The sequence below is a fragment of the Nicotiana tomentosiformis genome, chromosome 6 (assembly GCF_000390325.3).
Source record: "Nicotiana tomentosiformis chromosome 6, ASM39032v3, whole genome shotgun sequence".
Taxonomy (NCBI): Eukaryota; Viridiplantae; Streptophyta; class Magnoliopsida; order Solanales; family Solanaceae; genus Nicotiana; species Nicotiana tomentosiformis.
In genome coordinates this window covers 3,942,388-3,965,108 of record NC_090817.1, presented here as the reverse complement: position 1 = coordinate 3,965,108, position 22,721 = coordinate 3,942,388, and the positions used below count along the sequence as shown (strand labels likewise).

The 22,721-nt window shown below is 35.4% G+C and overlaps 1 protein-coding gene and 1 long non-coding RNA gene across 2 annotated transcripts; both read left to right on the top strand.

Moving 5' to 3' along the window:
• The first annotated feature begins 1,690 nt into the window (after positions 1-1,690).
• On the top strand, positions 1,691-2,473 carry LOC117280307 (uncharacterized). The gene is made up of 2 exons (XR_004510821.2): positions 1,691-1,984; positions 2,205-2,473. It is a non-coding gene; the product is annotated as an uncharacterized lncRNA (long non-coding RNA).
• Positions 2,474-17,451: 14,978 nt separating this feature from the next.
• Positions 17,452-19,269, top strand: LOC104113050 (uncharacterized). The gene is made up of 5 exons (XM_070178111.1): positions 17,452-17,634; positions 17,737-18,084; positions 18,402-18,650; positions 18,755-18,891; positions 19,002-19,269. Exons 1-5 carry the CDS (start codon positions 17,452-17,454, stop codon positions 19,267-19,269), a joined length of 1,185 nt encoding a protein of 394 aa, XP_070034212.1.
• The last annotated feature ends 3,452 nt before the right edge of the window (positions 19,270-22,721 follow it).

The following is a 22,721-nucleotide window of genomic DNA, read 5'->3' as shown; positions in this document are numbered from 1 at the left end:
TAAGTCATAAATTAATTGCAAGACATAAATTGAGCAGTAAATAGGAGAACGGGGTTACAATATTCAAAACGACCGGCCGGGTCGTTACATTCGTACCTCTGATACTTTCAAAGTATTTGCTCGAGATGGCAGAGTCTCGTGCTGATAACGTGTTATGAAATAAAGACTGTAAAGTAAAGACAATTATAGAGAGAAACTGATATATTGTTCAACTTCAAACTTATGTACATAATGAACTGAAATATCCTCTATTTATAAAAGAAAGGAAGTTGTTGTGTAAGCTGCTACTGCAAGTTGTTGTGTAAACTATTTGTAAGCTGCTACTAAAAGCTGTTGTGTAAGCTGCTACTGCAATGTATAAGCTGCTACTACAAGCTGCTGTGTAAGCTGTTTTTGTATCAGATATAGATAATCTTCTACCGGGGGTAATATTTATCCATAACAGAGTACCGAAAGGATAAGCTCCTTCAAGAGGCTTATTTCCAATAGAGTATTAAATAGATAAATATGTTTATGGCGAAGTCTCATATGAATAAACTTATTTACAACAGAGTACTAAATGAATATCCATTATATAATATATTCATAACAAAACTGATCATAACGTACTGGTGGATATAAAACAAAAGTTCCTTGGTGATAAAAAAATATACCTTAACAGAAAAGCTACATCCTCAACACGAGTATTAAAACAAGATAATTTATATTACTAGTATTTTTAAGCCTATGATAATGCAGAAGAAAATAAAATTTGGAGGACCATAAAATATCCCATACCTTTTGTTCGAAAAATAAATAAATTAAAGAACATCATGCCCACATGGTAACGTGTGATGGGGATGGGATGCCCTTATTTTCTTCTCTTTCTTTTTTCTTATTACTATATGATTTTGGTTTAACCTTTAAATATTTTAAAAATATATGGAGTATCAAATTTCAGAAGAAGAAAGAAAACATTGATATAAAGATCTTTGTTTTTATTCAAGATTTATGACCCCATCTTACGTTGGCTCAGTTGCCCCACGGCATGCGCACTCACATGTAAAGCAAAGTACGCATTATGTGGGAAAAATGAAACCTATTTTCCCTACCCTACACTCTATTTTATTAAGGGAAAAGATTTAAATTTACTCACCTTTTATATGAAATGTTTTAATTTTACTCTATGTTATGCTTTGACGTTATATATAATCTTATCTTTGGCAAGTCATTTTATATTTCCCCTTGTTTTTAACAGAGATCCGGCGTATGTCGATGGATTCCACATGTTAAAATACTTTTTAAAAAATTCAAATTTATCGTTTTACTTTTGACATTAGTTTAAAATTCTCCTCTATTATAATATTCGTTAGAGCTTTGTTAGACTAAAAGTAAATACTAGATAACTTGCTAATAAAAAGGGTATATATAAATGACCCCAAAGTATAATGGATGATAAAATTAAAATATTTCGATAATAGAGGGGTATTTTGGATCGTTTTTCTTTTTTTCTCCCAATAATAGTGGTATCTGAGCCGCCAATTTGTGCACACATCTCAGTGTGTATAATTTTGCCTACTAATACTTAGATAAATGGAAAAAAAACAGCATTTTGTAGCCACTTGTATTTGAAACCCTCTCTATAAAGTTGTTTTCACAAATTATATATGCTATTGTGGTCCTTGACAATTTGTTTAGTTTGTATGGGCATTGCTTCTCACTTCACTTCACTTCACAATTCTCTCCATTCCTCTCTTTATTGTTTCATATCCTTTTACTAGCTTTACTTGAAGTCCTATCATGCTTTTCCACAGCTTTCTTGAACTTCTTTCCCTCTGAATTTTCATCTCTAGCAATTGAGTTATTGATATGAGATAAGATTAAGCTCTGAAAGTTCAAGAAAGCTGTGGGAAAACATGGTGAACTTAGGACTTTTTTGGTGCATAGTCCTGTCATGAAAGATGTTTAGGTAGCCAATCAAGAACTATTAAAATTTCACTCGGGGGTAAGTTCTAGAAACTGCCTTAGAATGTTTCTCTTTCTGTTAGATGCTAATAAGTAATACAACTCTAAGAATTTGGCATTATCCATGTGAATTCTCTCAGTACTTGTTGCACATTTTGATTGCTATATCAAACTTTTTGAATATTATGGATTTTTAACATCTTCTGAATTTTGAGGGGAGCGTAGGAGTAACGTCAAAGTTGTCTCCATGTGATCTATAGGTCATTGGTTCATCGTGGAATCAACCACTGATGCTTACATCTGATAGGCTGCCTATACCACACTCCTTGGGTGCGGCCCTTCTCCGGACTCCTGTGTGAAAGCTGGTGCTTCGTGCACCAAACTGCCTAAAGAAAAACATCTTCTGAATTTTATTTTTTTCTGCATTGGATGTTTGACATTATTGACAAGACATTAGATCCATTTTTGGAATTCTTTAATTATTTGAATTTCTTCATGGAATAGAAAGATTGATAATTTACCATATTAATTCTATCAATTTCAGAATTCTGAATTCTGAATTAGAGAAAGGTGACTGTTTCTATATTTATTTTATTCTTCTGATTTGCTTGACTTTTATGGTTGATCAATTTTCTGAATTCTGAATAATTAAGGCCTATCTCAACCCTTACTTCCATTTTCTCCTCCAAAATGCAGTAAACTCTAAAATACAGTAAAGTTACTCCAACCATTATTCTATTTTTTACTCTAAAAAAAAATATTCTATTTAATATTCTTTTCTCTCTTCAATATTATATTATTATCTTCATTTAAATTTTATTTTCTTATTTATATTAAAGTAGATGATTATATATTTTTTGTACAATTATAACTTATAATAAAATTAACTTACAATTTTACATAAAAATAATAAATGCACAAAAATTAATTTATCAAAATTGTACGCCAAAGTTAAGATGTAAAATTAATATTATAAAGATATTACATAAATATAATTAGGTATATATAAAGAGATAAATTAAAAGAGTTAAATAATTAAAAAATAATAATCATGAATAGTAATGGAAGAGATGAATAGTGTCACCCTATATTTGGAGTAACACTATTCATCCCCATTTTGGATGCAAAAATGGGGGAGCATTGTGTCATGACCCAAAATTCAAAAAGTCGTGATGGCGCCGGACACTACTGTCAGGCAAGCCAACCATAAACCATTAACTTAGCTACCCGTTTTAGTATTTTTGAAATAAAAAAATTTCTTCAGTGAAATTGTAAAGATAAAACTCATAGAGTAAATGATAAATATTTTTAGCAACTAAATTTCTAAACAATTCATAACCATTTCCAAAATCCGGTGTCACAAGTGCATGAGCATTTACTAGAGAATTAAAAATAAAATACAGCATCTGTCCAGAATACAAATTAGATAGGAAAATATAATAACTCCGAAGGAGACTCTGTTAGCTGCGGATCGTAATATAGAATGCAATTCTCCTATGTCCCCACAATTATTAACCACACCTCTGCGCCCACAAGGCTGCTATACATATATGTACCTACACAATAAAATGTGCAGGAAGTGCAGTATGAGTACGAAAATAATGTGTACCCAGTAGGTATCAAGCCTAATCTCGAAGCGGTAAAGATGAGATAACTGACTTTGACACTCACTATGGGTCAATAATAATAATTGAAATAAATTATAATTATTCAAATCAGCATCGTTCACAGAGTTAACAATAATTTTATTCAATTAGCAGAAATAATAAAAATCCTTCAAATGCAATAATTTTTCTAATTTATTAATTAAATCATGCAATTTCAATAAAACTTTCAATTTATCAAATAGCTTTGCAAGCTGCAATTCAATTTCAATAAATTTTTAATTTATCAATTAGTCTCGTTTACAGGAATAACAATAATTTCTTAACTTCCAATTTATCAATTACCTTCGCAAGCTGAAATAAAAATTAAGGTATTGTGTAATTATTATTATTAAGTACGATTTCTGCCGAGGACGTACGGCCCGACCCAGAGTGTCGTGTACACTACCGAGGGACGTGCGACGCGATCCATAGATGCATCTATCCTGCCGAGGCGTTCGGCCCGCTCCACAAGAAAGGAGGACATTTTTATGTACCTCCGGAAGGAGAGTATATTTATTATAAGATAAATTCAGGAGGAAAATAATTTCTTTTAACAATTAATTGATTTAAACAGAAAATCAAGCATCTGAAATTTTCATCCTTTAATATCTTTATCTAACAATTTACAATATATTTATATATATCAATTAATATTAATTAGTCAAGGAATATAATTTACACAAGTAATTCATGCTTTGAGTCCTAAACTACCCGGACTTTAGCATTTATAGTAGCTACGCATGGACTCCCGTCGCCACGTGTGTACGTAGCCCCCGCAATTAGCAACAATATTCAATTTAATTCCTATGGGATAATTTTCCCCTCACAAGATTAGACAAGAGACTTACCTTGTCTCAAAGTCCACTTTCCGATTACCACGTCGCATTGAATTCTCGATTCGATGCCGAAAAATCCGAAACTATCCAAATATTATACAAAATAATTAATATATGCTAAATGATTCGAAACTTATCTATTAAATAAACTACCTTATACAAAATGGTAAAATTCCTAAAATTTACTCTGGGCCCACGTGCTCGGATTCTGAAAATTTTTGGATGAAAACGTTACCCATAATCTCAAGAACTTGAATATATAATTTCTACCCAATTCCATAACTATTTTCGTGGTAAAAAACTCATTTTTATAAAAATCTAGGTTTTTCATCTAAATCTTTGATTTGTAAGATTTACTAGTTATAATCTACCTATAATCTATTATTTAACTCAAGATGTGTAGAATTAACTTACCTCCAAGTTGTTAGTTGAAATTCCTCTCTCAAAAGCTCTCAAATCGCCCGAAAATAAAGGAAAAATGGGCTCAAAATGTCTGAGCCCCGATTTCTAACCATTCTGCTCAACAGTGATTTTCGTACATGTGGAAAAGGTACCGCACCTGCGGCTTCCGCACCTGCAGAAAAGCCACTACTAAAAATCTGCTAAAAACCGACCAACTATTTCCGACCAACGTTGGTCGGTCAAAAAATGCAACCAAAAACCGTCCAGGTTGGACGCAAACTGGGGAAAAAAAATATTTATATTTTTTTAAAATAAAATACCGACCAACGTTGGTCGGTAAATTGGTCAATAGCTGGTCAGACAAAAAAAATTTGGATTACCGACCAACGTTGGTCAGTAATTTGGATCCAATTTTTAAATTTTAATAATTATTTTATTATTTAAAATATTTTATAATATTTAAGAATTTATATTTAAAATTACCGACCAACGTTGGTCGGTTAAAGATTTTAAATTTTTTTTATAAAAAAACCGACCAAAGTTGGTCGGTTTTTGGTCAAACGGTCAGCACTTAATGTACCGACCAAAATTACTGACCAACTTTGGTCGGTAATTCTAAAATCAGAGAAGTAAAAAACGGGAAAAACCTCCATTTCTCTGAAATTTTTCCCTCTTCTTCCTTCCCTTCTCTCCTTCTCCCAGCCCCTCCCCCTCACCGTCCAGGCCTCCCCCTCGCCGTCCAGCCCTCACTCTCGCCGTCGTCGCGCCATCGCCGTCTCCGTGCCGTCGCCGCTGCCACTGCCACTGCCGCCCCTCGATCTCCTTCTCCATCTCCTACAAATTCTAGGTTTTGAATTACAACTCATTTATTTATTATTTCCAAGTTTTGTTAATTAGTTATGAATTAGTTTCAATTGATTAGTGTTTCAATTATTTGAACATTGCATTTTATTGAGGATTAGGGTTTAGGCCTTGTTTTAATTAGTTTTGTTAATTAGTTTTATTAAATAATTAGTTTTGTTAATAAGTCAATTATTTATGAATTAGTTTAGTTTAGGGTATGGGTTGAATTTCTTTAGTTTAGTTAGTTTATGTTTAAACTCGTAGGATATGAATTGAAATTTTAGTTTTTAGGATTTGTTCTTGTGCATTGAACTTTTAGGATATGAATTGAACTTTTAAGATATGAATTGGACCTTTTGGATATGAATTGAACTTTTAGGATATAAATTGGTGTAATTAGAAAAACATAATTATCTTGAATTAACTAAAAAAGATATAATTAATTTATAATTATAGAATAAATTAATTTGTTCTTGTGAATCGAACATTTAGGGTATGGGTTGAATTTCTTTAGTTTAGTTAGTTTATGTTTAAACTCGTAGGATATGAATTGAAATTTTAATTTTTAGGATTTGTTCTTATAAATTGAACTTTTAGGATATGATTTGAACTTTTAAGATATGAATTGGACCTTTTGGATATGAATTGAACTTTTAGGATATAAATTGGTGTAATTAGAAAAAAATAATTATCTTGAATTAACTAAAAAAGATATAATTAATTTATAATTGTAGAATAAATTAATTTGTTCTTGTGAATCAAACTTTTAGGGTATGGGTTGAATTTCTTTAGTTTAGTTAGTTTATGTTTAAACTCGTAGGATATGAATTGAAATTTTAGTTTTTAGGATTTGTTCTTGTGAATTGAACTTTTAAGATACGAATTGGACCTTTTGGATATGAATTGAACTTTTAGGATATAAATAGGTGTAATTAGGAAAAAATAATTATCTTGAATTAACTAAAAAAGATATAATTAATTTATAATTGTAGAATAAATTAATTTGTTCTTGTTTTATTTGTATAGATGGAACATCGTACTTGGATGTACAATAGAAATTATCCTAATCGGCGGGGATTGCGGGAGGATTTTGTAGAAGGGGTTGATGACTTTATTAAACATGCAATGTCACTTCCACCATACCAAAGTGAAGGAGTAATTAGGTGCCCTTGTGTCAGGTGCGATTGTATGAAGTTTAAAAAATCGGAGGAAGTTAAGCTTCATCTTTATAGGAAGGGGTTTATAGAGAATTACTTTGTGTGGACTAATCATGGAGAGATCGATGGTAGCCGTGGGATATTTCATAACATGGTTGTTGGTGAAAGTAGTAGGTCGGTGGAGAATACAAATCTTGATTCTAGAATTCAGGATATGGTTGCGGATGCTTTTGGGGGTGAGCCCAATGAAAATATTGAACAAACTCCTAATGATGACACAAAACGTTTTTATGAACAGTTAGAGGAAGCTAGTCGTCCACTACGTGAAGGAAGTCCGCACTCTGAGCTGTCTGTTGCAGTTAGATTACTAAGTATCAAATCTAATTGGAATATTTCTCAAGCAGCCATGGACTGTTTCATTGACCTTATGAGTGAACTAGTTGACCCTAATATCAACTTACCTGGTGATTTCTATAAGGCGAAGAGATTGGTTTCTAAGTTAGGACTTTCGTCAATGAGAATTGATTGTTGTGAAGATGGTTGCATGTTATATTATAAAGATGATGCAACTTTAGACAGTTGTAAATTTTGCGAAAAGCCTCGTTTCAAGAGGCTTTCCAGCGGGAATATGGTCGCTGTCAAGGCAATGCATTATTTACCTCTTATACCTAGGTTAAAGAGGTTATATGCGTCGATGAGTTCTGCTCCTCATATGAGATGGCATTTTGAAAATAGAAGACCACCTGGTGTTATGTGTCATCCTTCAGATGGAGAAGCTTGGAAGCACTTTGATAGGACATATCCAGATTTTGCTAGTGAACCAAGGAACATTCGGTTAGGTCTGTGTGCCGATGGCTTCACGCCTTTTTCTATATCTGCGACACCATATTCATGTTGGCCTGTCTTTCTTACACCTTATAATCTACCACCTGAGTTGTGTATGACTAGTCCATATATATTCTTAAATTGTATTATCCCCGGTCCACGTAATCCGAAAAGTTTGATTGATGTATATTTGCAACCTTTGATTGATGAGCTAAAACAATTGTGGTATGATGGTGTTGAAACATATGACATATCAACCAAGCAGAATTTTAATATGCGTGCTAATTTAATGTGGACTATTAATGATTTTCCTGCGTATGGAATGTTGTCTGGGTGGATGACTGCTGGGAAGCTAGCTTGTCCTTACTGCATGGAAAATAGTAAAGCGTTCACTTTGAAACATGGCCGAAAGCAATCATGGTTTGATTGTCACCGTCAATTCTTGCCTGATGATCATGAGTTTAGAAGGATGAAAAATGCATTCAAAAAGAATAAAGTGGAATATGATTCTCCACCTCCGATACTTTCAGGTGAGGAAATTTGGGAGAGGGTCCAGAACTTCAGTAAAGTTACTGAGGCTCCACCTTATAGATTCCCCGGATATGGTGTTAATCATAATTGGACGAAACAGAGTATATTTTGGGAGTTGCCTTATTGGAAGGATAATCTTCTCCGACACAACCTTGATGTCATGCATATTGAGAAGAATTATTTTGATAATTTGTTCAACACAGTGATGGATGTTAAAGGTAAGACAAAAGATAACCCGAAGGCTAGAATGGACTTACAAGAATATTGCAGGCGGCCTGAATTATACTTGCAGACAGCAAACAATGGTAAGGTGTTCAAGCCCAAAGCAAGTTACACATTCACTTTGGAGGAAAGACGACAAATTTGTGATTGGGTTACGAAATTAAAGATGCCTGAGGGTTATGCGTCGAATCTTGGAAAAAAAGTAGATATGGAGGTAGGGAAGTTGAGCCATTTGAAAAGTCATGACTGCCATGTTTTCATGGAGACCTTAGTGCCTATTGCATTTTGTGGTTTGCCTGAAAGAATCTGGAAACCCATCACAGAGATTAGTTTGTTTTTCAAAGACTTGTGTTCTACCACATTAAGGGAAGAAAACCTACTTCGGATGGACCAGAACATCCGTGTAATTTCTAGTAAGATGGAAAAAATATTCTCATGTGGTTTCTTTGATGTGATGGAACACCTTCCAATACACCTTGTACACAAGGCACGACTTGGAGGGCCTGTTCAATGCAGATGGATGTATCCCTTTGAGAGGTAATATTATAAGTTTGATGTAATATTCTATTTTATTTGAATGTTATTGGCTAACATGAGATTATGTAGGACAATTGGCAAATGCAAATAATTTGTTAAGCAGAGGAATAAGATTGAAGGATCTATATGCGAAGCCTATCTTGCAAAGGAAACTGCACATTTTTGTTCTTATTATTTTGAGAGTAACGTGCCATGTTCTAGGAATAGGCCCAATAGGCACACAGTCGAATGTGTGAATGATCCATTATATCCACCAATGTCCATATTCAATCAACCAGGCCGATGTTCTAAGGATGTTAGAAAGAGAAGTTTGAGTGATATGGAGTACAAGTCAGCTACACTTCATGTGTTGCTAAATTGTCCCGAAGTTGTACCATTTCTCAAGTAAGTATTGATTTATTAGTTATCAAAATGTAAAATTTACTGTGACTACATATTGATGCAACTACTAAAAATATTTGATATGTCACAGTCACTTCGTGGGTCAATTTGGCTATGATGCTGTATATACGAGATTTGATACGTGGTTCAAACAGTTTGTAAGTGTGTATATATATACACATATGTAGTGAATGTATAAAAATTGATTCATAAGTTGTGCTAACTTATGACTTTTTTAACTCTATGTAGGTAAATAATCCAAATAATGGTGTAAATTAATTTTTGAAAGATATATCTTGGGGACCTGGGCTTCAGGTCACAACAATGTCTAAGTACGTAGTGAATGGTTATAAGTTTCATACAGAGGATTGCTCTAAAAATAAAAATAGCAACAACAGCGGGGTGTGGGTTCAAGGTGGTGATGGCAACCAAGTTGGAGATATTGATTATTATGGTGTGGTCAAAGAAATATTACAACTAGAATATACAGGTTGGCCATATAAGAAATTGATACTCTTTAGATGCAAGTGGTTTGACCCAAATCCAACAAGAGGTACAAGAGTACACAACCAATACAACATAATTGAGGTTAATCATACGAGGGAGTATGATCGCTATGATCCTTTCATAATTGCACATAACGTTAGGCAAGTGTATTATGCTCCTTATCCATTGCGGCGGAATAAGTCCGATTGGTGGGTTGTAATAAAAACTAAGCCTGTAGGTAGGGTGGAAGTCGAGAATGTGTTAGATGTTGCATATCAAAACGATATCTCCAATATTCACCAAATAGTGGACGATCAGTTAGAAAATGATTTGGAACATCCTGAACGCATATTGGAAAGAAGTAACAATTATAGAAAATGAGGACGAGGAATCAACTGATGAAGCTCAAACAAGTGAGGACGAAGAATTCTCGGACGAGGAACAATACGTCGATGAGGATTAAAAAGTTGTTTTTTTAAAGCACTCTCGTTTTATAGCTAGTTTCTTATATGTTTCAATCTAAATATGTATTATATTATGCAGATGACAGGCAAGGGTCAAGGTAACAATGACCCTACTAGTTCTCGGGGTCGAGAAAAGGGTAGGAAGGGAAAGAGGAGGGTAGAAAATAATACTCTCTCTTGTCCACCCTTTTCAGAGATGCCTATGTCTTATCCTCCACCACACGACTATACTGAGCTGCCACAGCATCACGAGCCGTACACATTCATTCAGACACCCAGTCTTCCATCACAGGGCCACAGGACTATACGTGCGACATACAGTCCAGCTGCCTCACAGCCATCTGCATCACATCCACATGAATCACATCCCTACATATCACAGCCACATGGATCGCATCCACCCATGTCATAGCCACTCAGGTCACAGCCAATCGGGTCACAGCCACTCGGGTCACAGCCATCGGTATCACATCCACTTGGGTCGCATCCAGCTATGTCGCAGTCACAGGGATCGCAACCATCTTCATCATCGACTCCATCTATTGCAGGCCTTCGCCTGGGAGGCATTAGCTCTGACCCGCCTACACCGTCTTCACATGCCTCTGATACACATGCTTCGGATGGTGATGACGAGGTAGTGCATTATGATCGATATGGCAGGATCATCATAGTCCCTGAGGGTGATGGGTAAGTGTTATTCATTATTTTTGCGTCTATTGATTTGTAACATTTTTACTAAGATATTAATGTGTTTTTATTGTTAAATTGCAGGTTCAGGCCGGGTAATAAGACTACGAGGATAATCACCAATGCCATCAGAAAGCTTTATGATGGCCCTTATGCGACTTGGACTGATTGCCCATTCTCACTGAAGGAGCAAATTTTCAATCAATTTAAGGTATAAATGTTCTTTTAAACAGTTTAATAATTTATATTTATGATGTTTCCATCTAATATTTAACTTTTGAAATACAGAGCAAGTGTGTATGGGAAGACCGCTATAGCGCGGAAGTGGCTACAAATTTTCATCATAAAGCTCGCAAGAGATTGGCGGATGCTTTCTCGGATGCTAGAAAGAAGAACAAGAGGCCTGGCTGGTTACTTGAGAATTTGTGGAATGATTTGCAAAGGCAATGGCTTACCGCAGAGTTCTTAGAGAGGAGCGAAAAAGGAAAGAAAGCTCGCGCATCCGAGAAGGGAGGCTCCTTGCACACTGGAGGTGCGATCAGCCTAGGGACAATAAAAAGAAGATTGGTACGTAATTGCTTAAATTATTTTACTTTTCTAAGTATATCTATTCTGTTTATTAACTAAATTAATTTATTTTCAGGAAAAGAAGTATGGGCGTCCAATGAGTCATGATGAGCTATTCAAGGAGACACATGTTGTGAAGAAGAAGAAAGAGAGGGATCAAGATAGGTGGGTCGAGGACCGGGCCTTGACTGCATATGTAAGCTTTCAATTTTATTTAAGTATTATAATTTACTTTTATAAACAACTTGAAATACTGATTTAATTTAAAATAATATAGGGTCGTTACCAAAGTAACGTGGAGGAATTCATCCGTAGTCATCCAGCTGGTGAATCGGGTGAGCCCACCCAACCTTCGGACGAGGATGCTGAAAGAATATGGTTGGAGTCTGTTGGCGGTCCAAAATGGGGGAAGGTATACGGGCTTCCTACTAAAAACTTCCATCGTTATAAGTGTGGAATGCGAGGAATAGGGACTTCCTCGCAAGGCGAGCAACTTAATAGGGAGAGCCTCTCCGCTATGCGGGAGACAGTGACAAAGCTCACATCAGAGCTAGAAGCGGCCAAGGAAAGAGAAAGGCTTAGAGATGCTCAATTCCTTGGCATGCAAGCTCAGATCAGAACTCTCCTATCTAGTGGAGCTTTTCCGTTGCCCCGATCTCGTGAGTCATCTCCAGAGGGTCGACCTCCATGTGATCGTTCCTCCCGCCCTGCTCGTGATCGTTCCTCCCGTCCTCCCCGTGATCGTGCTTCCCGTCCTCCACAAGACCGTTCTCTATATCGTCTTGTAGATGAAAGTTCATCAGACGGTGATGATGATGTTGTACAAAATACCCCTTGACTTTTATATACTTTGAACTAGACAAATAGAACCAGTTTTGAACTAGTTGTAATTAGTTTTAACTTGGTTTTGGATTTTTATGTTCAATTGAACTTTAATTTGTTAGTTTTAAAGTATTTATTGAATGTTTTGGTTGTTGTTGTTGTGTTGTTGTTGTTGTTGTTGTGTTGTTGTTGTTATTGTGTTGTTGTTGTTGTTGTTGTTGTTGTTGTTGTTGTTGCTGTTGTTGTTGTGTTGTTGTTGTTGTTGTTATGTTGTTGTTGTTGTTGTTGTGTTGTTGTATTGGTATGCTGGCAGGTAGTTTAGCTGCCAAAACAGGCATTTTATGCCAAAATTAATCCCAAAAAAACCGACCAACGTTGGTCGGTTTTTAATTAAAAAAAATAAATTATTTCAAAATACCGACCAAAGTTGGTCGGTTAATGAACATTGAATTCCCAGAATTCAACACTACCGTCCAACTTTGGTCGGTATTTTTCTTGCATTGTTGAGATTACCGACCATGGTTGGTCGGTAATATTTAATTTTAAATAGTTTTAAAAAATATATATTTTCAATTACCGACCAAAGTTGGTCGGTTTTTTTAATTTTAATAATTAATAAAAAAAATATAATTTAGTTAAACCGACCAACTTTGGTCGGTAAAATTAAATTAATAAAATATGTTTCCGACCAAAGTTGGTCGGTAAGTAATTAAGCTTGTCAGATGGTCGTTTTAATATACCGACCAAAGTTGGTCGGTAATTTCCGACCAACTTTGGTCGGTAAGCCATTCCGACCATCAAAACACCGTCCACACCGTAATGGTCGCATTTTGGTCGTTAATTTGCCATAACCGACCAACGTTGGTCGGTATTTTTGGTCGGTTTTTAGCGAATTTCTAGTAGTGGCAGGTGCGAGTTTTCTCTCGCTTGCCAAGCCTCGCATCTGCGCGTTCTCATGTGCGCCTGAGATTCCGCACCTGCGATGGCAGACCTCCCCTTCTCTTTTTCGCTTCTGCGCATAAACCTCGCATCTGCAAGAGTCGCATATGCGGCTGTCCAAGCGCAGGTGCGAACGTACCAGAAGCAGAAGGCTTCAGCTCTTCTTCAAAATTTCTAAATTGATCCGAGCCTCGTCTGTTTAACACTCGGGGCCTCCGGGGCCCCGCCCGAACAAACCAACAAGTTTGAAATCATAAAACCGACTCGCTCAAACTCACGGAATGTGTAAAACAACATCAAATCTAAGAATCACACCCCAAACCAAATTGATTGAAACTTAAAATTTTCAAGTTCTTTAATTTACTTCCAATGCGCCGAAACATACTTAAACTACTCGGAATGACACGAAAATTTGCGTGCAAGTCTTAAATCACTATACGAAACTATTCTCAAACTCGAAATTCCAAACGGACTTCAATTACTCAAAATCCTACTCCAAACCAAATTTAAAGAATTTTAAACCTTCAAATAGTTGATATTTACTATTAAGCGTCAAAACGCTCCCGGTTTATCAAAAATCTGATTCGGACATACTCCCAAGCCCAAAATCATCATACGAACCTATTGGAACCGTCAAATCCCGATTCCGGAGTCGTTTTTCTCAAAATATTGACCGAAGTCAAACTTGGCATTTTAAGGTTAACTTAAGGAACCAAGTGTTCCGATTTCAACTCAAACACATCTAAATTCCGAATCAACCATCCCCGCAAGTCATAAATTATTAAAAATACATTCGGGGAGTTTTATTTAGGAAAACAGGGTTCTAAAAGTCGAAACGATCGGTTGGATCGTTAAATATTGGAGCTTCATTATAGCAAAAATTGCCCCATTATGAAGAAATAGGGAGGGTTGGAGATGCTATTGTGAAAATTGAGATAACTAAGTGGCAGAGAAGATTCCCCGGCATTCCCCTTTTTACCATCAATAATAGATATAGTTCATATTGTTTGCCACTTTGTTTTTAGCTACTCTGTTGATATCATATGTTTCCGTGAAAAAGGTCAAATTGACAGATAAAATGTTATGTCAGTAAAAGTAGAGAGAACTAAGTAAGATTGAAATTGTGAACCGATAAAAGCCATATTTTGTCTCCGCTTCCGTCTCAAATAGATAATTAATCTAATAATCATCTCATAAAGTCATCTTCCTTGCCTTTTCTTTCCTCACCTTTTCTGAATTCGTTCACTTGAATTAATACGTTCTCAAGACCTAATCATAGTGATCACACTGCCAATTGGTTGCAAATAATAAATTTTTGTAGTTACTATTTGCACGACTTGATGCATTAATTTAGTTAAAGTTGGCAGTCATTTTTCTTCAATTCAGTTTTCTTGAGCTATTTTGGTGCACTTTACAAGATTAATGTACGTTTCTGAATTCGCCTAAGACATCATAAAAAAAGGCTGATGCATTATAATTTTTGCATGGTAATTTTTTATAATGGTTAAAAATCCCTTTTTAATTACTATGCCAATGATGACATACAATACCATTGAACAAAGAATACCCATTACAAATGGTGAGTAAGGTCCCCCAAGGTAGTTTTAATAGGTCAAACAATAAGGGATGGCTGCTCTTTGGACTTCAAAAAGTATACTATACACTACTTTTGCTCTACAATAACAATATTATACTCAGTGTACAGTATGGTGTACACAAATCTTATTTCTATCTTGCGTGAGATAGAGAAGTTATTTCTAATAGACTCTCGAGTGAAGAAAAGTATTTTCAAAACAGATTTGAAAAATAAAAGAGTAAAGAAGCTAAAATAAGAATACTGAAGGAACGCAAAGTATTGACAGCAAGATACTACTTTGCTATAATAAATTTAATTTCAAAGTTAATCAGAGGTACTAAATTATTCGATGTTCCTAAGCCTGCACAAATGCCAACCAATTTGCGAGAACTACTTCTCCTTACATTAATTGTGACTTCTGATCAGGATGGAGGTTAAAACTGGCATCCATTTATTATCGAAGAAAAACACGATAGCCCTGGGAATGAAAAAAAATCTATAAGAAATGTTTCCTCTTTTAATAGGTCTTATGCAGTGGGACTCCAGATTAATCTGACCCCAATGGGGTATCAAATATCGGATGGGAAACGGAAAAAAAAAAAAAAAAAAAAGAAGAGAAAAACATGATACATATAATCTTAACTACTTGCAGAAATTAAATGCAGGTACATGACCACAACTAATGAAATAAAACCTCACTTAACGATTTTCAAAAGGTTTAGGTTGTTGGATTTCTAAAATTTAATTTTGTGCATTGAGTTGAATTCAGGGGCTTTGGTTGTTGGATCTTCTACAAGACATTGTGTCATCAGGTTAAAATTTTAAGGCATCCATTCAATATCAGACAAAACAAACATTATCAATATAAGCTTACTAGTTCCATGATTTTCATGCAGGTACAGTACTACAGCTAACGAAGTAATTATTCTACTATATATATATTAGTGCTTATGATAATTTACACTAATTATAAAGTCAAATTGAATACAAATTTCAAGATTTTCAAAAGTTTAGGTTGTTAGATCACTACTAGAAATCCGATAAAAACCGACCAACGTTGGTCGGTAATGGCCAATAACCGACCAAAATGCGACCATTTACGTGTGGACGGTATTTTAGGGGTCGGAAAGGCATACCGGCCAAAGTTGGTCGGAAATTAGCGACCAACTTTGGTCGGTCAATTAAATTCAAAAAAAATAATATTGCAAAAGAAAAACCGACCAAAGTTGGTTGGTTTTTTCTGATCAAAGTTGGTCGGTATTTTAATTATGTAATTAAAAGATTCACCATCTGAAAATCGAACCGGGGTCTGTACTATGGCAGGATACTATTCTACCACTAGACCATTAGTGCATTTTATTTTAAAATTGTCTTTTATTTGATTTATACTCTTTAATTGTATTTTAGCACGAAAATAACCGACCAAAGTTGATCGGTTTTATTAAAAAGTAAAATTACCGACCAAAGTTTGTCGATTTTTTTAAATGACTGGCCGAATTAACCGATCAATTTTGGTCAATTTTTTTAATATTAATTTTTATTTATTTTAATTGAAAAATCGACCAAAGTTGGTCGGTTTCTTGAAAAATAAATTTCGCAGGACTCAAAAATAGTTTCCCGCATTTTTGCGCCAAAGAAAATCGACCAAAGTTGGTCGGTCTCGTAAAAAAAATTAAAAAATAAAATATTTTAAAAATTGATTTTTTGACCAAAGTTGGTCGGTCGACCCTGGTCGATATTTGCCGAATTTCTAGCAGTGGATCTTCTTAGATAATCTTTGCACTTCAATATATATAACTTAAATCTTACTTGCATTTACACAGTACATTCAAATTGGCATCTCTCTCTTTTTTTCATCTTCCTTTAGCTTTCCATTTTTAGTCTCCATTCACTACCAAAAAATTGGAATTACCTATAAACTTCATCGCTAAATTGATCGTACCTAATAGAATTTCTTGATAATTGTTGAGAAGCAAGAAGTGACTTAGTTATGTGTAGAAATATACAGGGTAGTTTAGTCTATTTAATTGTACTTATAGTCAGTTATTAGAAAGTTAGTTAGCTTAATAAAATAGTGTATATAAGCTAGCTCTTAGTTAGTTTACAGATGAATGAAACAGTTCATTTCTTCAACTCTCTAAAACATCTTCTACTTCCTTTTTCTTCTCTCTAAATCTAGGGTTTCATTCCGCCATTAATGCAGGGATCTCAGCATGGTATCAGAGCAGAGAGCTTCGTCTCCAAGCTCGTGAATTGATCCTATTCTCCTCCTACAAATCTCTCTTCGTCTCTGCATCAATTCTTCAAGCTCCAAATAGTTTCAACTGAAATTGAAATTGCTCAACAATGGCGATTGACGATCTCAGTCACGAAGCCACAACTGTCACACCAGAAATTACTTCTCAGATGTCATCAGACAATGAATTTGAAGAAGGAATCACAATTCTGTCCAATTAACCACTATACCTCGCTCCTAGCGATACTAGTGGAATCTCTCTAATTTCTTTTCAATTGGCAGGTACAGACAAATATTCCCTGTGATATCGATCCATGCGAATTGCTCTACTAGGTCGTAACAGACTAAGAATGGTAGATGGCAAGTGGAAGAAGGAACGATTTCGTGAGAAGTACTGGTACCAGTGGGAGAGATGCAATGCAATAGTACTGTCCTGGTTAATGAATTATGTTGCTCAGAACTTGATTAGTGAAATTGCATACACTACGAATGCTCAAACACTCTTGAAGGAGTTACGTGAGAGATTTGACAAAGTTAATAGTTCTAGATCCTTTAATTTACACACTGGCATTGCAATCTTAACCATAGGTACTCTGTCCATTTTTGCCTATTACTCAAAGTTAAAAGATCTGTAGGATGAATTTGAGGCATTAGTGCCACTACCTGATTGTGACTGCTCTAAGTCTAAAGATTGTGTGGTGTTTCTCCAAAGACTGAAGCTGTATCAATTTTTCATGGGCCTAAATGCCAACTATCTTCAAGCTAGAAGTCAGATTTTACTCATGTTCCCATTACCTACTGTGAATCAAACATACGCTATGCTTATCAGTGATGAAATCCAAAAGGCTATTGATGTTAACTCTGGTATTCTGGGTGCTTCCCCTCCTAATATAAACCCAGGAAGATATGATTCTACTACTCTATATAGCTCTAAAACTGGAGGAAATCAAAAGTTTAGGAAAAATTACAATTTCTACTGTGAGGTATGCAAGATGAAAGGACATACAAAGAAAAATTGTTACAAAATAGTAGGATATCCATAAGACTTCAAATACAAGAGAAGAAAGGGGGAGCTGGTGGCTCTAGTGCATACAATGCAGTAACTGAAACCAGTTCAATCAATGTACATTCTCCAACTCAAAAGATGTCAGCTCAGGTGACTGGTCAGTACATGGAGACTCAGCATGCTCAAAGAGAGGTTCAACCCACTCATCTAGGTGTTCAGAATCATAACCCTTGACTTGATGCATGTACATTTACCAAGGAGTAGTATGATCAAATTGTACAACTCTTGCACAAGGTTTCCCCTTCAACTATTAGTGCCAATACAACAGGTACAAGTAGTGTTTTCTTATTGTCTGATAGTAAGTCGGATTGGATCATTGATACATTAGCCACAAATCATATGGTATCTGATGTTAACTTGCTCAATAAGTCTTCAATTAGTGAACTTATTGTGCCTAGGAAAGTGTTTCTACCAAATAGATACATTTCCCATGTAGCTCATGTTGGAACTAGTTCTATATCTGATAACAACTACCTCAGGAATGTACTTCATATACCACAATTCAAGTATAACCTTCTATCAGTGTCTAAGGCAACCAGGGATCTATGGTGTTCTGCCTGTTTTTTCCTGATTTTTGTGTATTTCAGGATCTCTCCATTGGGAAGGTGAAGGCGATTGGTAAGGAGTATAATGAGTTGTACTTGTTGCATAGACACAATGCAAGGACCAATAAGGTATTTACACTAGCAGCTCAAGGAAGAGAAGTTGTAGATATAACTTTGTGGCATTGAGGCTTGGCCACGTGTGAACTAAAGTACTAAAGAAACTGCTGCCAGTCAGCTTGGAAAGCATAGTAGTTACACTAAATAAGTGCAGTGTTTGCCCTTGTGCTAGGCAAACTAGACTGACATTTCCTTCTAGTAGCATTAAGATTACTACTTGTTTTAACTTGATACACGTTGATGTATGGGGACCTTATAAAACTGCTACATTTGATGGAAACAGATATTTTTTGACTGATGTTGATGACTTCTCTAGAATGATATGGATTTTTCTTTTACGACTCAAATCTGATGTATGTGTTGTTCTACAACAGTTCCTTGTCTTTGTTCAAACTCAGTTTCAAAAGACATTGAAGGTAGTCAGAATTGACAGTGTGTGATTATGGCCAATATTTTAGCTAATGAAGTCCATCTCACATAAGCATAAGCATCTTTGCAAAGTGTAGACTTTGTTGGCAATATTCTTTGGAACCCAAAAATATTGCATTATGTGGTGGACATCATTTGCACAAGTTGTATCTCTTCTTTTACACCTAAGAGGCCAAGACTTTTTTGCCTATAAAAAGGAAGGCAATTAGTTCATTTTAAATACACCAACAAGACTTGTCTTTAATTCTTGTTTCTTCCTTTCTTCCTTTATTAAGAGTATTTTGTATGAGAGTTAGTGTTGGGAAGCACTTGTGTGAACCCTTTCTTTGGAGTGATCTTATGAGGTTATTCTCTTAGGGTATTTGGGATTAATTAGAGTGTTTACTCTAATTTTATACTCTCTTTTGTACTCTTATTGTTATACTAAATTGCTCTTCTCCGCTTGTGGACGTAGGTCACTTTGACCGAACCACGTTAAATTTGTGTCTTATTTATATACTTTAATTGTCGTTGTTATCAACTTCCATTGTCTTTGTTATTGTCATTATACCGCTGTTTGGCTAAATTCCGCACTACCCGGATTCCCGATCCTAATAAATTGATATCAGAGCCGGATCTAACCGGGTTAGTTTTAATAGCCAAAATGACTCTAACAAAGACCTATGTTGAGAAATTTGACCGAAGTGCAAACTTCAAAATGTGGCAATTAAAGATGGATTAGGATGGCTTAGACTTGGCGTTACAATGAAAGGAGAAGAAGTCGGATAAAATAACGGACGAAGAGTTTGCCATCATAGACAAAAGGCAAAAGTAGGTATCATTTTATATTTCTCAAATGAGGTTTTACGTGAAGTTTCTATAGAAACCACAACTAAAGGCATGTGGGAAAAATTAAAAACCTTCTATATGAAGAGGACGGTGGAAAATAGATTTTACCTGAAGTAGAAACTTTATACAATTCGTATGGGTGAAGGTACCTCTATTCTCTCTCATCTTGACACCTTTGATTCCATTCTTATGGATTTGAGTAATATAGATGCTGAAATTAAAGATGAGGATAAAGCCGTGTTACTGCTTTGTTCTCTACCCCCATCTTTTAATCATATAAGAGATACTATGCTTTATGCAAAGGATAATATCTCTTATAAGGATATTAAATCTATCTTAAAATCAAAAGAACAGATAGATAGTGATATTACTGGGGAAGCTAGTGGAACTCAAGCAGAAGTTGGCTTGTTTGTTAGGGGCAAATCCGACTCTATATCCAAATACAATAATTTAGAGTGTCGCTATTGTCATAAGAAAGCTCACAATATCTCTGAATGCTATAAGCTGAAAAATAAAGAAAAGCATAAGGAAAGGAAAAATGAGCACAAAAATACTGACACTGCCGAAGCAAGTGTAGCTGCTGATGAGACTGAGGGAACTATTTTGTTAACAACTAATAATAGCTTCAAATCTAACAATGAGTGAATTTTAGATTCGGGTTGTTCTTATCATATGTGTCACAATCGATATTTATTTACCACATATGAATCTATTGGAGGTAGAATTGTCTTGATGGGCAACAATGCTGCCTGCAAAGTTTTTGGAAAAGGTACAGTCCAAATCAAAATGCACAATGGTGTGGTGAGAATTCTCATTGATGTTAGACATATTCCTGACTTGAAGAAAAATCTCATCTCTTTGGGCACTCTAGAATCTCTTGGGTGCAAGTATACAGGTGAAGGTGGAGTTCTGAAAGTTTCTCATGGTGCTCTTGTGATCATGAAAGCACACAGATCTGGTTCGTTGTATACTTTATTGGGATCCACTGTTATAGGCCTTACTACAGTTTCGATAGCAGATAACTTGTCTGATTTTGATGGCATTAAATTTTGACATATGCCCATTGGGGCTTTTTGCGGAGAAGGTGGAGCAAATTTACTAAATCAGCCAAAATTAGGCCTAGGTGGAGATTTGTAATTATGGCCAATATTTTGGCTAATGGAGTCCATCTCACATAAGCATAAGCATCTTTGCAAAGTGTATACTTTGTTGGCAATATGCTTTGGGACCCAAAAATATTGCATTATGTGGTGGACATCATTTGCATAAGTTGTATCTCTTCTTTTACGCCTAAGAGGCCAAGACTTTTTTGCCTATAAAAAGGAAGGAAATTAGTTCATTTTAAACACACCAACAAGACTTGTCTTCAATTCTTGTGTCACGACCCGAAATTTCCACCTTCAGACCGTGATTGCGCCTAACATTTCACTTGCTAGGCAAGCCAACGTTAGAATAATATTATCCATTTTTAAAATAATTTTAAATTTATTAATAACAAGGAAACAAATGTTGAAGCAAAGTTCGAAAAAGCGGTGTCTAAATACCATCCCAGAATTGGTGTCACAAGTGCACGAGCTTCTAGAATAAATACAAATAAAGGTCTGAATAATATAAAGCTGACTGAAAATAAACACACAACTAAAGTACAATAGACAGGGACTTCAGAACTGCGGACGCCATGCAGTTATACCTCAAGTCTCCTCTGATAGCTGAAATCCGAGCAAATCTATGGTACACCACTGGGACCAACTCCAAAATCTGCACAAGAAGTGTAGACTATAGTATCAGTACAACCGACCCCATGTACTGGTAAGTGCTGAGCCTAACCTCGACGAAGTAGTGACGAGGCTAAGGCGGTTCACTTACATCAACCTGTATGCAATATTAGTAACAACAACAATAATAGGAATAAATCAAGTAATTCATTTATAATAATTAAAGGCAACTCAGCAGTCATAACCAATTATCATTTCCATTATTTCTGTTGCAGCGTGCAACCCGCTCTCACAATATATCCACATTCAGTTCTGTTGCGGCGTGCAACCCGCTCCTCCAACATATTTATTTTAATCTAGTCTGTTGTGGCGTGCAACCCGATCCTCCAGTATTAACTTTCTAACAAGTCTGTTGTGGCGTGCAACCTGATCCTCCAATATTAACTTTTAATAAGTCTGTTGCGGCGTGCAACCCGATCCTCCAATATTGACTTTTAATAAGCCTGTTGCAGCGTGCAACCTGATCCTCCAATATTGACTTTTAATAAGTCTGTTGCGGCGTGCAACCCGATCCTCCAATATATTCATTATAATCAATCATGTTGCGGCATGCAACCCGCTCCTCCAACATATTTATTTACCAATCAATTTTTATAGAAGAAATTCCCCAATAAACACAACATTTAACATAAAATCATAAGACAACAAGCATACAATAATTATGATTTAATTATGAAGCAAACAATGACAAATAGCAATTTATTATGAAAATCAGGGAGCAAATAGACAGTTTAATATTTAATATGCTAAATGTCAAATAACAATTAAGGCACATAATTCAAATAACATGTAACAATTAATGCAGGAATTCAAGAATTAACATTTGACAAAGAATAAGAGAGAAACAATTATTATAATAT

Excerpts from the sequence above, each read along its gene's own strand:
- LOC104113050 (XM_070178111.1), top strand. The coding sequence starts at position 17,452 with ATGGTAGATGGCAAGTGGAAGAAGGAACGATTTCGTGAGAAGTACTGG. Across the intron at positions 17,635-17,736 it reads TACGTGAGAGATTTGACAAA|GATGAATTTGAGGCATTAGT; the intron begins GTTAATAGTTCT and ends AAAGATCTGTAG. Across the intron at positions 18,085-18,401 it reads ATTACAATTTCTACTGTGAG|GTTTCCCCTTCAACTATTAG; the intron begins GTATGCAAGATG and ends CTCTTGCACAAG.